This window comes from Tachypleus tridentatus, chromosome 13 (genome assembly GCF_004210375.1).
Source record: "Tachypleus tridentatus isolate NWPU-2018 chromosome 13, ASM421037v1, whole genome shotgun sequence".
Classification (NCBI taxonomy): Eukaryota; Metazoa; Arthropoda; class Merostomata; order Xiphosura; family Limulidae; genus Tachypleus; species Tachypleus tridentatus.
The window spans coordinates 84733687-84747220 of record NC_134837.1 but is presented as its reverse complement, the minus strand read 5'-3'; the positions used below and the strand labels follow the sequence as shown (position 1 = coordinate 84747220).

General features: G+C 33.8%; 1 protein-coding gene across 1 annotated transcript in view; it reads left to right on the top strand.

The window, feature by feature from the left end:
- Positions 1–649: 649 nt before the first annotated feature.
- The window catches only part of LOC143237310 (T-box transcription factor TBX1-like), a 50862-nt gene continuing 37977 nt past the window's right edge, over positions 650–13534 (top strand). Inside the window, exons 1-2 of the mRNA XM_076476413.1 lie at positions 650–1328; positions 7997–8255. Of these exons, the coding sequence (XP_076332528.1) occupies positions 1043–1328; positions 7997–8255 (545 nt within the window). The 5' untranslated portion in view covers positions 650–1042. The remainder of the gene's footprint in view (positions 1329–7996; positions 8256–13534) is intronic.

The window sequence follows — 13534 nt, the reverse complement described above, 5'->3', positions numbered from 1 at the left end:
AACTTTGAGAATATAACAAAAATTCTAAATATTGTCATGGTTACGCTTGTGCTGATAATCAATTTTAGTGTTCATTTTCAAGACTTATTGCATGTTATATTTATCCCAAATGTTTCCTTAACTTTTCATAAGAGTAGTAGTCCATGGATGAGTTCATTATTAAATTCGACTTTCAGTAGTAATTGTACTGGTAAGATTGAAAGGAAATTTCGATTTCAGCTGCGATACCTTTGTACTGACTGACTATATTTGATTTTTATTTAACACTTCCTAACGTTTGTTTAGTACTGTATAGAAGAACTAAATAAACTATGATAGTAGCTAAACATGTTTGTTATGAAATCATAGTATTTATTGTAATTGCGTTATGTATTTTAACTAATTTTTAACAAACTTTCCAAATATGCAGTATTTCATATTGTCGTCAGTTTACTATTACACCTTAAATGAAACCACTGTGCATATCAGTTGTTAAGTGATTCTAAACGCATACGTGTTTGTAGCATTTACACAGTGTTTCTAATATGTGAGAACTGCAGACTGGCATGATGAAACCCAACATCGGAAGAACCCAACTCTGTCGTGAGAAGGCGTTCCTTCCCGCCCCCTTTGTTTCAGTTGCAGGAAGAAGAAGGTGACAAGACGGAGGTGTCGTGTAACAAGAGAGAGGAGCCTTTCTGTAGGCACCCTGCTGATACTTCTATAAGAAACTACGCAGTTTCGTTAGGGCTACAGCCCGATACAGATGGAGAGAAGTGTTGACTGTCCCAGCTAGAACTACACTTCCCGGAACTCTGTGGCCGGACACACTCGAGTTATGACGAGAAGTGAGCAGCTTGGCTGGCTCCTGTGTTGCGTGTAATTATCACTCCTACTGCAGTACGAGAGACAGTGTGTGGTCAGGGCCGATCGTCTACTGGTTTCACGTTCAGCTGACCTGTCAGCGCACATTCACCATTTAGATAGGTTCCAATCTGAGAGGGCGGAGCTTCGAGGTGCACTCGTGCGCTTCCTCCTCCTCCCTCTTGATACAGTCTGCGCGATGCACTTGAATCTTAAAACAGTCGTTTCTGATCTCTGGATAAATATGTATAACCCGTTAGCTTCGAGAACGTGTCCGTTCACCATCAGTTCCTTGATGACTACAACCGCTCCAGACTCCTACCTCACTATCACGAGTCAGCAGCCGAGCTTGACTCCGACAGGATCTGTACCGGGAGCTATTCCCCGAACATCAACTGGGGACTGTTGCTACGACTGGACCACTTCGCCTCTGCAGCCTTCGCCGACCAGCCATAACTCCACTTCTCCGGTCAAGGATATGGAAGGTAAAAAAAAAAAAAGTGTTATCTTTATCTTTTTTATTACAGATCTGTCTGTTTAACTTTATCGACAAACAAAACACCTCTTAAAATCAAAGCTACCGCAATCCGACACAACACTGACATCAAGAATTAACAAAGAACATTTATATGTATAGAGTATTTTTTATTTATACTCGCTGCCAACTTCTGTATATATGTTTCAGTTAATGGCTCTGGTTTTAATTTTTACAATTTTAATGTCTTACTACCTATTAAAAACACGTTTATTCTTTTATATTTTCATTGTAAAAACAAATAGTTATCTAATCAGAAGTTACTTACATACATCGTTAATATGACGTATCAAAGAAAACAGCAGTTGTTTAACCTCTGTAACAAATTTCATCTACTGCATAGTTTGTTTGCATTAGGGTCTTGCCAAGGGCTCTCGTTGTTAAAAGGGTTGTGTTCTTAACAGGATAGTTTAATTTGGTAACATACACACTTAGACCAACGTGAAGAAAATATCTAAATTTTCACAAACTAGGCAACAGTTAATTTATTTTGTCAAAAGCATGCACTTATAAAATGATTTTGTGAAACACTGAACATTATGTTGAAAGCATGCCTGTATTTTATCTTCACGTTTAGCAAGAAGAACAAACACTATGGATTACCAAAAGTTTTACTTCAAAACACGAGAAATTGTATGAGCATTGACTAATGTAAAGAGCAAGAAAGAAAGCAAACACTATACTTGCACTGGGATTCGCAACTTTTAAATACGTTTACAAAAGTTAGAAACTATTTTATTTTCTTCACGTAAATACAGGGTGATGCAAAAGTCGTACACCACTAAGATTTCTCGAAGCTTTCCGAGATATGCACCACTAATATGACGACACAAATATCACAAGAGAATCAGTTTCACATGTTTTTCCAGAACTTCTGACATTCCACACATAATTATTGAACATAAAAAGAGACATATGAAACACAAGCATGACTCAGTAAAATAATATAAATATGGAGCTGCCTAACTTTTGTATCACCAAGTTTCAAAGCATTTTACTTAACTTTCAACATTACATTGCCACTAAATTGTTTGACTTTTATTTCATTGGAATTATTCGATGTACAATATGCCTTTTTTTGAAGATATTTCGATATTCTGGGCTATCTGTACTTTGCCCATCACGAAATCCAGTTTTTAGCAGTATAAGTCTTCAGACGTTCCACTATTCCACTGTGGGGGGGATAGAAACTCTTTATCATGTCACACTTTTAACCATTGTCTTACAGTCTAACCTGTTATGACTACATTTCAGCCTATAAGAGTTCAAACAGTAACATTTCATGTAATTTTCTGTTTTGTTTTTTACTATTTGAATAGGTTCAATGTTTATTATTTCATTTCTAAGTTTTTGTTTTTTACTATTTGAATAGATTAAATATTTATTATTTCATTCCTAAGTTTTAGTTTTTTTTGTGAGTTAGGTGTGCCCTAAAGGTTAGCCTGCCCAGACTATGGATTATAGGGTTCATTGCCCGCGTGCCATTGCCGCAAAAACGCGTTTCGCACTTTAAGGTTGTGGGTGCGCTATACAAGTGACGATGAAACCTAACTGTCCTACCGGCTAAGAGTTTGGGGTGATGTTGACTAGCTGCCTTCTGTCTCATCCATCAGTTCAAAATTAGGGACAACTAGGCGTAGCTAACTGTTGTGTATAACTTGTGCGTTAAATTCTCTACCAAATCAAACGCATTTTTGTATTTTGACCAATTTTTGTTATTCGAACTGCAAAGAAAGCAAAACGAATATAGAGATGCTTCTAATTTACTACATAGGACATTTCCTTGTTCGTTGTTAAGCGCAAGATTGCATGATGCCTTATCTTCGCCGTGCCCACCTCAAGAATCAGAACCTTATAGGTTGTTTGCATTGTCCTGACATCAGAAATGCGACACAAATATTTAGCGTTAGAAGCAATTAAGCTTGCAGCCACCGAAGATGATATTTGTTACCTGCTTTCAGGGTTAACTCAGTTGTGACTATAGAGGTACTCGCGTTCTGAAATAAGATGATTATCAGCTGATTTACTGGTAGATAATCGAAATTTGAGAATGGCTATTATAAACTTGGTACTAATTAATACCACGAAGTTTATATACGTGAAAGAAAATTGCAATATATATTGTATTACCCGAACCATGAAAAAGAAACAACATTTTATCTTGTTTTGTGTCTTAAGAAGTTGAGACTTGATCTGATAATAAAAGACAACAATATTGAATCAATGTGTTTTTTTATTTAACTTTATCAGGACTAACATAAACGTCAATTTATCCTGAGTGAAACAGTAACTGTTTCCAATAAATTTATTATATCTTGAGCAACAGCCCTGATTTTATTTCAAATATAAAATTATAATGTCTCATTTGGTTCAAAACTTATGTTTAAACTTTTTAAAAATATTTTGTTAGTGTTCTGTCTGTGGCAATCATTATGGTTTATTCAAGTGAACATGTTATAGCTTCAAAAATGGTTGGATTTTTTAAACTTTAAAGTTTGGTTGGGCACACACACACATATATGCATGTGTGTCGCACGTATATGGTATTTAATATTCGTCCGTAGAATAAACCATCGTTAGATTTAAAGAAACTTCACATAAACACGAGATTGAGTAGTTTATACTTGTAGTTGAAACTATAGAAATTATGAATTCTGTAGTTTAGTGTTAATCAACTCTCAGACTAGAAACTGATTTTAGAGTTGAGTTGAAACCAAAATATAATTTCGCGCGTTAATTTGGAATCGTATATTTTGTAGTCTACGGTACAATTAAACATATTTCCTACAGTATCATATTTTTATATTTGGTAGAATGTTTTTACCTGTGTGATATCACACGTTCAGATTCTTATTGTTGAGCCACTAATGGGGAACATGTTTCTTAGAACAAGACATTGACAATGGTAACAATGTCATTTTGGGGCAATGTTCTATTCTGCCCTTTCTTTTTATACAAAATTAATTTAAAACTGGTTACTCTAACGGTATTTTTTGTTTTACAGTTATTGCTCTCTGACAAGTCTCGCTTACTTCTTTAACAAATATGCATTCTTCTATTATTGGATGTATTAAAAACTGATTCTCTCGAGTTTAAGCAGACATTCATCGCAGAAATATTACTTGAATAGATGATAATTATTCGATGTTTGGTGTCAAAAACCGCATTGGTTTAAAATTTTCAATATAATTGAATTTGAATCTTGGAAGTGACAATCTGTTCTGTACACCCACTTGTTATAATAAGACCATGATATCTTTTTTTTTTTTAAGTTTTCTTATAATATTGCGTTTATCTTGACATTGTGGAAGATGATATGTGTTAAATATTAACGCAGCTTTAAGTTTATCTTATAACGACCTGTCAGCGAGAATAGAAAAATTAGCAATGTTAATAAGTAATTTTGTCAACATAATAATTCTATGGCCGAACAGTTCCTTAAAGTTAATTATAAACTAGTTCTAAAAACAAAATAATTAAACTTAAATAATACTGGATATTACTCGCAGTTCGCGAACTCCAGGAGCACGAGTTTCATTGCCCCGTGTATCGATTGCAGAGGTTGTGTTAGTTTAATGAGTCCATTTGTCCTCAATTAGGCTTAGTTTGTATTAGTTTTTTGTTAAGGGTTAAGATCAAAGTTAACTAACATTTTTAAACAAAGTATTTTAAAGTATATCAGAGTCTGTTCAAATGAAAAAAGTAGATTTTTTTTTTCAAACAAGCTATGCTAATCAAGATACCTTTTCTGCAAGTGTAAGGACGGTAACTCTTATACCGATTTAATGAAAAAAATATAAGTAAAAAAATTTTGAATGTTGTCATTTCACAATGAATCAACGCTATGGAGTTAAGCATTGTTATGTTTAAAATCATAACTCGTTTACTGTAAAATGTACTCTTATTATATTTTTAAATTAATTATTTAGTTCATTTGGCTCCTCACTAACTATTTAAGTGCAATTGATGTTTCGAATACATATTATATTGATTCTATTACACAATAAAATTATGTGGAATTAAACATATCAGTCACTTTATAAAAGTCGTTTTCGCATCAAGAATCAAAATCTAAATTTATGCCCTCAGCGGTAAGTCAACAGACTTAAGATAATAAAATTTAGGTATCAATACCCATATGGGCACAGCACAGTTTGGTTTGTTTTGAATTTTGCGCAAAGTTACATGAGGGCTATCTGCGCTAGCTGTTCCTAATTTAGCATAGTGGAAGGCAGTTAGTCATCATCACTCACCGCCAATTCTTAGGCTATTATTTTGCTGATGAATAATGGGATTCACCGTCATTATATCACCAAACGGCTGAAAGGGCGAGCATATTTGTGACAGGGACTCGAACCTAAAACCCTCAGGTGTAAACATACGATATTTTTAAGCTTGTACGGCCACTAACTTTAACTGAGCGTTTACGAATGCGGTAACACATAACTTTAGAGTTGGGTGGTTATTTGTTTTTAGTACAAAACTGCACAATGGTCTATCTGTGCTGTGCCGGCCCAGCATGGCCATGTGGTTAGGGTGCTCGACACGTAATCTGAGGGTCGCGGGTTCGAATCTCTGTCACACCAAACAAACTCGTCTTTTCAGTTGCGTGGGCGTTATAATGTGATGAACGATCTCACTAGTCGTTTGTAAATGTGTAGCTCAAGTGTTGGTAGTGGGTGGTGATGATTAGTTGTCTTTCCTTTAGCCTTACGCTGCTAAATTAGGAACCGCTAGCGCAGACAACCCTTGTATAGCTTTGCGTGAAATCTGTAAACAAAATAAAACAAATCAGCTCTGATACTTTGGGAAAAAGGCCTCGTTAGTGCTGAGTATGACAGATGTAGCGATATATTATAACATTCTTACCTTTACGTTTACTCACGGATACTTAGCATTACTATCATTACAATGAACTAATTCAAGTTGAAAAGAAAAGCTATTATTACGCATATTTGACACTATGTCAAACACTGATAAAGTTTAAAAATATGATAGAAACGTCTCACTGGCAGTTGTGGTCGAAACGTTTGGTTTTAAGCTTTGATAAATGCATATTTTAAATAGCTTTAATTTGGTGCTTTCTATTTTTGAAATGAATCGTATTAACTGATATCTTACAATTTTTTCATGGAAGTATAATTCAGTTTTCAGTACGTGCTGTAAAAATACTTCGAAAGACCTCTTTATTTCTACTTTTTTGTTACCTATAAACTGAAATATTGTCATAATAATTATATCATATGACAATTATATAATGATTAACGAATAAAACGTAGTGCCTGAAAAAAACCAACTTGTAATAAGAAAATTACAAACAGTTATAGCACTTATGTGGTAAATGTTTTCCTTTATTATCCAACATTACGACCACTAACAATAAAAATAAAACTAAGTTTTCTTTATTTTAGTTTGCATTTTAGGTATTTGATGTTACCAAGGCTAAATGATAATAGTATTAATTTTTAATAATAAAGAAAAATATAGAGGGTTTAGTATAACATGAATCGCTTGATAATAAGATTTTTTTTTTCAAATTATGCTCGTAAACAATCGTAAACAAATGAAACTGTTGGCCATAAAGAGAAAATGTGTAAGCGATTGGTTTTTCAAGTGGTTCAACTGTTTACTTTGTAACCTGTATAAATAAGAAAATAGAGACGATTTCTACCGTTTATCAAAACTTTTATCGTATAGAAGAATGAGGTTAAAATAACATGTTATTTAAATAATTCACACCCACATATGAAGACGATGACGAAATCCTAGTATTACACCTTTTTCACGAGGAAAATTTTAGTATTGTAGGTAAATGATACAAACAAAATTTGAATACGTTAAAAATTAGTTTATTTTAGGTTATTGTATATGTACATATAATTGTGACTGTTAGGCAAAATTAAAATTAGATTTTAGCCCTAATTATTTTTTAATGTTATAATTGTTTGTAGTTATAACCCTAATTATCTCTTTTTTGAAAAATGTTTTAATTTTCTTGAAGACGACACTAAAATGTTTTTTTCCAAAAGTTAATTAGGGTTATAACTACAAACAACTATAATACATGTATGTTATACATATAGTTTATACACATGTATGTCTGTCTGCGTGCTCTATTTTCTGAGTGTGTTCTTGCCATCGCTATCAACTTAATATCCTGCCACGAAGCTATTTACCGATGGGTAACTGAATTGTAAATCACACTGGATTTTTCAAACCAGTGAATAAAATATCATACGAAGGTTAACAATTAGTTTGATCATGAACTTGGACAATGTTTCTTGTTTGTTTTTTTTTCTTTTTTCTCTCTCTTTGATCTAAACAGTATCGGAACAGTCCAATATGGCAATCAATACTGTTAAACGTTTTAATATGCCTGGAGAGAATACTATCACCAGTCATACAGCAGTTCTTTATTATTATCCAAGAGTACGAAACGTGTAGTAATATTCTATGAAATTCTTCGAGTTTTGTTTGCTGTTCATAGCTGGACAAATAGGAATTTCCAGATGATACCACATTAAGCACCATTACCACGATACCACTTTAAGCACAGTTACTATAAAGTAAAGTAATGATTTTTCAGATGTGAGTATGACGTTGGATCTTCTATTTCAGCATTTCTTCTAAACGCGAGCACGGAGAGACCAAGCTTAGCGGAAACCTATCGGGCAACCACGGCCGACACATTTGCCGTCCAGGATTACAAGGATTCAGGCAGTAGCTCACAGTCTCCGGTTCATCCTGACCCTTCGTACAGCCCGAACAAACCCCTACATCCGAAGTTGGTGAACGTGAACTGTAGCTTAGAAATGAAGTCTCTTTGGGAAGAATTTAATCAGCTTGAAACAGAAATGATTGTTACTAAAGCTGGAAGGTAAGGCAACTTAGTTTCAGTGTAAGAGGTGGAGGAATGTACGTTCATCTAGTAAAATTTGAAAATGTTTTAATATAATGCAGTAATGTTGACATAAAAAACTTCCAAAATGGCTACTTGCTTTTATGCATCAAACGACACACAGATTTGTTATTCTTACGTCTGTGCTACAGCGGTACATCTTCCTTGTAAATCTCCTGGTGGAACAGCGGTAAGTCTTCAGATTTACAATGCTACAATCAGGGGTTCGATTCCTCTCGTGAACACAGCAGCTAGTTTAAGGTGGCTTTGTTATATGAAAACACACACATATTTCCTTGTAAGCTGTATAGACCTATACAGAAGTCAGTGGTACACACTTCCTGTAAGCTTTATATAGAGACCATCCATGGGACTGTATTACACTTTTCTTGTTAGTTCTATAAGCAATCAAGGGGACATTGGTAAGTCTTTCTTATAAACTGTATATATCCTCTAGGGGACAGTATTTTGCCTTTATTTTAGGCTCTATAAACCATCCACAGGTAAGCTTTTCTTATAAACTCTATGAACTATCTTGGGGACAGTGGTACACCTTTATTGTAATCTCTATAGTCCATCTTGGGGACAGTGATAAACTTTTCTTGTAGCTTTATGGACCATATAGACAACAGTGGTAAACATCTCTTGTGGTTCTATAGAGCATCCGTGGGACAGTGACACACCTTTCTTGTAAACTCTAAATCATCCAGGGGACAGTGGTACACCTTTCATGTAAACTCTATAAATCATCCAGGGGACAGTGGTACACCTTTCATGTAAACTCTATATATCCTCTTGTGGATAGTGTTTCACCTTTATTTTAGGCTCTTTTGACCACCTTGGGGACAGCAGTACACTTTTCTTGTAGTTTTACAGACTATTTAGACGTCAATGGTACACCTTTCTTGTAAATTCTATAGATAATCTGGAGGACAACGGTACACCTTTCTATAGCTCTATAGACCATACATTGTACAAGGTGAATTTTCTTGTAAGATGTTTACATTAATCACAGTGTCTTTATTACCAAGACTATGTACCCTACCTTATCGCCATTCTTGTGAACTTTTTCCATTGGAGTATTTCATGAACCACGTTATAACTGTGGACTCTATAAACATGAAGATTTTTTAATGATTTATTTTTCTTGTAGATTCTATATTCTGATGTACTATCATTACATGAATTAACTGAGATGTGTTTAATTACCCATAATTAAGAGTGTTTTTTTTTATTCTTGTCAATTCTCGTAATCTCGGTGAATTTTGTACTGATGACAGAAATCACACATCTCGGTTCTTTTTCATTTTATATGTTGCTGATGCTGTAAACACATACCTCTACCATAGTTTATCGATAGTATCTTGAGAGATTCTAATATAGCAAAGGAAGAAGCAGAACAAATTTTTATATCATCTGCACAAAATACATGGTTCTGAATTAAAAGTTAATAGAACCTTGGACAGGGAATTTTTACACATATGGTAACAGCAGTTTTCATTTTCAACTGAAATCCTATTTTAGTTTATGGTTATACAAGTTATATTTGTATAGTCATTAAAATTTGTTGTTTATATTGAAGATGATGTGAAGCTTTTATGTATTTTTCATGAATAATTGGTTCGAAAATTAAGCCCAATTTTTGAGTTTTAAAAGTTTTTTTTTCTACAAAATGTACCGAAAACTTACCGCCATTTTTTTGACCGGTAGGTGGTTAACTAATTAAAAAAGTATTCTTCATTAAGCTTCTAGATTTTCCTAATCCGACGTTACAGTTTCTTTATTATAGCTATCATATAGGTAGCTGATTAGTGCGATGTAGACATTATCTGGTTTTTGATACAAAGCTTGAGATGTTTAAGCTTATATTGTTGTTTCACTTATGTTATACATACGAACAGGCTTAAAATTACAAATACATTGTTTCTTCCAGTGTAGTGCCATATAAATACCGCTATACTATCTTGTAATACTAGAAAACAAACAACCCAAAATTGTACCGATTAAAATTCCTGAACACAAAACCGATGAACGATCACCTGTATTTATTTCTTTGAGTATTATTTTGAATTTAAAAGGTGTTTGAAGAGACAACACTTTTCGATATTTGTTGTTAATATTTGGAAGGCTCTTTCATTTGCTTAACATTTAATATTATACTACTGATGTCAGAAGGAAGCCAACATGTAACATTATTCGCGCTCTCAGAAGGAAGTACCCATTTTACATTACATGTGTTGGTGTCAGAAGGAAGCCAACATGTAACATCACTCGCGTTCTAAGAAGGAAGTATCCACATGACATCACATATGTTGGTGTCAGAAGGAAGCCAACATGTAACATCACTCGCGTTCTAAGAAGGAAGTATCCACATGACATCACATATGTTGGTGTCAGAAGGAAGCTAACATGTAACACTACTCGCGCTCTCAGAAGAAAACACCCATTTAATATTACGTGTACTGGTGTCAGAAGGAAGCCAACATTTAATATTACACGTACTGGTGTCAGAAGGAAGCCAATATTTAATATTACACGTACTGGTGCCAGAAAAAAGTCAACTCTTAACATAATGCCCCCCAGTGGGTCAGCGGTATGTCTGCAGATTAATAACGCTAAAATCCGGGTTTCGATACCCGTTTTGGGCAGAGCACAACACAACAACTTAACATCATAATAATCAAATAAATAAAAACAAATAAATATATCATCACTTTTTAAATAAAGTAAACAATGTTGTGTTTTTATTTCGTATTCTATAAATCTTATTTGTAAATATTTTAAATAAACGACTAATAATTAGATGTAACTTGTTTAATCTGATTCACACCGTAATGTAAGTTGTTCACGAAAATTGATGATATATAAAAGTACACGATATTTCAAAAATACTCTCAGATTCATTTACTCAGGTTGTTGTGTCCCAACCAACTTAGTGGGTCCTGCTGCAGTGTGAAAGGTCTTGTCGGCATTAGCTTTCAAGGTATAATATGGTTAAAATGCTCCTTTGAATGTTTTCGTTCATATGTTTTGTTTTATAAACATACCTAAATTTATGCCAAAAGGAAAGCAACTTTTGGCACTGCCTGTACTGGTATTAAAAAGAGATGAAATTCATTTTCCATTTGTAAACAGCAGCACATTTTAAGTGTAAATTTCATTAACTAATTTCTCTCAAAGTACATGATATTTCAAAAATACTCTCATCTTCATTTACTTAGGTTGTTGCTGTTGGTTTAAATTAAGAGTGTTTGTTTGGTTTGAATTTCGCGCAAAGCTACACGAGGGATATCTGTAGCTATTTAGCAGTGTAAGACTAGAGGTAAGCAGCTAGCCATCACCACTCAACTCTTTGGCTACTCTTTTACCAACGAATAGTGGGATTGACCGTCAAATTATAACACCCACACGGTTGAAAGGGCAAGCATATTTGATATGACGGAGATTCGAACCTGCGACCCTCAGTTTACGAGTCAAGCGCATTAACCACCTTACAATACCGGGCCTAATTAAGAGCGACAGTAATATTAACCATAAACATAAATAAAATAATCATTAGTCAAATCAACAACTGAAGAATGATTAAATCAAACTCGGTAAGCTGCTGATTTAGCTTTGAATGTGAGAAGACAGCTTTTGGACAGTTAATTATAAATTAATATGTGTATACGGCATTAATAAACAAAATATAAGAATCGAATTACAGATACCGTCGGAATAATATTCACTTTAAATTGTAAATTGTGCCTGAAATAAAATAGGCAGTTAAACAGGCATGTAACTTACTAAAGATTAAAGCAAGAGGAAATTACTATTTTTAGAAAGAATTCCATGAAAAATTACTGAGTTTGGAGTAGGTTGGCTGTATTGTAGAATTCTGGATTTCGAATCTGGTGCGCTATAAGAGTACCAGCCAATCTCTTAACGTGGATTCTTGGTGCCTTACATCTGGACAGTGGCTCAAAATCAGAGACTGTAGCAGATAGCCTTAGTAACTTTTCCTTAAATTAGAGACGGTGGCAAATAGCCTTAGTAACTTTGTCGTAAATTAGAAACAATGGCATATAGTAACTTTGCCATAATTTAGAGACGTTACTGTGATATTTGTAACGGTCCGGTTTCACAGTCTGTTTTCTTGTTTGTTACAATAATTAATTTGGTTGTCATTATCTTGTTGTGTCGTGATCTTTAGTAATCAGACGTTCATTATAGAATATTATTAGAAAATGTGAATTTAAGTTGCAATTGAAAGGCCAATTTACCTTCATCATATTAGAAATAAAGTATAAGATATTCAAAATTTCAGAGTTAACAATTAGAACTATGTCTTACCGTAGGCATTTTTGTTCTTAAGAATGGCATACGGCATGTTAGTTTGTACCTTGGAAAGGGCAATGTTGTTTATCATTTTTTGATATTGGCCAATTTTTAAGGCTTGACATTCGAAATGTCGTTTATTTTTCTTGACATTTTATGATGTATTTCCTTTAAGAGAATTGTTACGTTTTATATTTTATCTCGGACGGATCTCTGATTTATTATATTACTTACGTTACGTATTACGATTTCAAATAAACGGAAATTTGAATTTGAATTTAGAATTTAATTAAATGTGAATATGTATTAAATGTACGATATTTGCCGACAAGATCGAAACAGACAACTTTCACTCCTAACACAAATATACTTTAATATGCAAATAACAATACAATTTATAATAACGGTTATTACAAACAATGATTTATATACAACAGTTTTACAAACCTACAGGCTATATCGAGTCTTATATCCGGTCTACAACTGAATATTTTATCGACAATCCAGATCCATGATGAGCAAATTAATTCTGAGTCGTCCATAAGACATGTTCCCAGCAACGGTCAGTTGCAAATTCTCTTTGTTATCATGAAGATGACCTAAGAGAGTTGAAACGTTGTTCTGTACTTTTTTCCATAAAGTTTTAATACCCATACCATCAGTCTTATGAATACTTAATTCTGATTTGATACTATCACACCTCGCTTGAGCTAGCTAGCTTGATTGGCCTCACACAACTGATTTTTTACCGAAGGAAATGTTTAATATCCTGGTCGAAATACTAACGTACGAATTTAGCTTTGTGAAATTGAACAGTGTGTAATGTTCGAAGTCTGCAAATATTTCTGGTCAAATTCATTAGTTTTCCGATTAATAAAAGTTAACCACAATTATAGCTTCCGAGGCCTATAGAACAGAGTGTAGCTGACTAATAATAATAA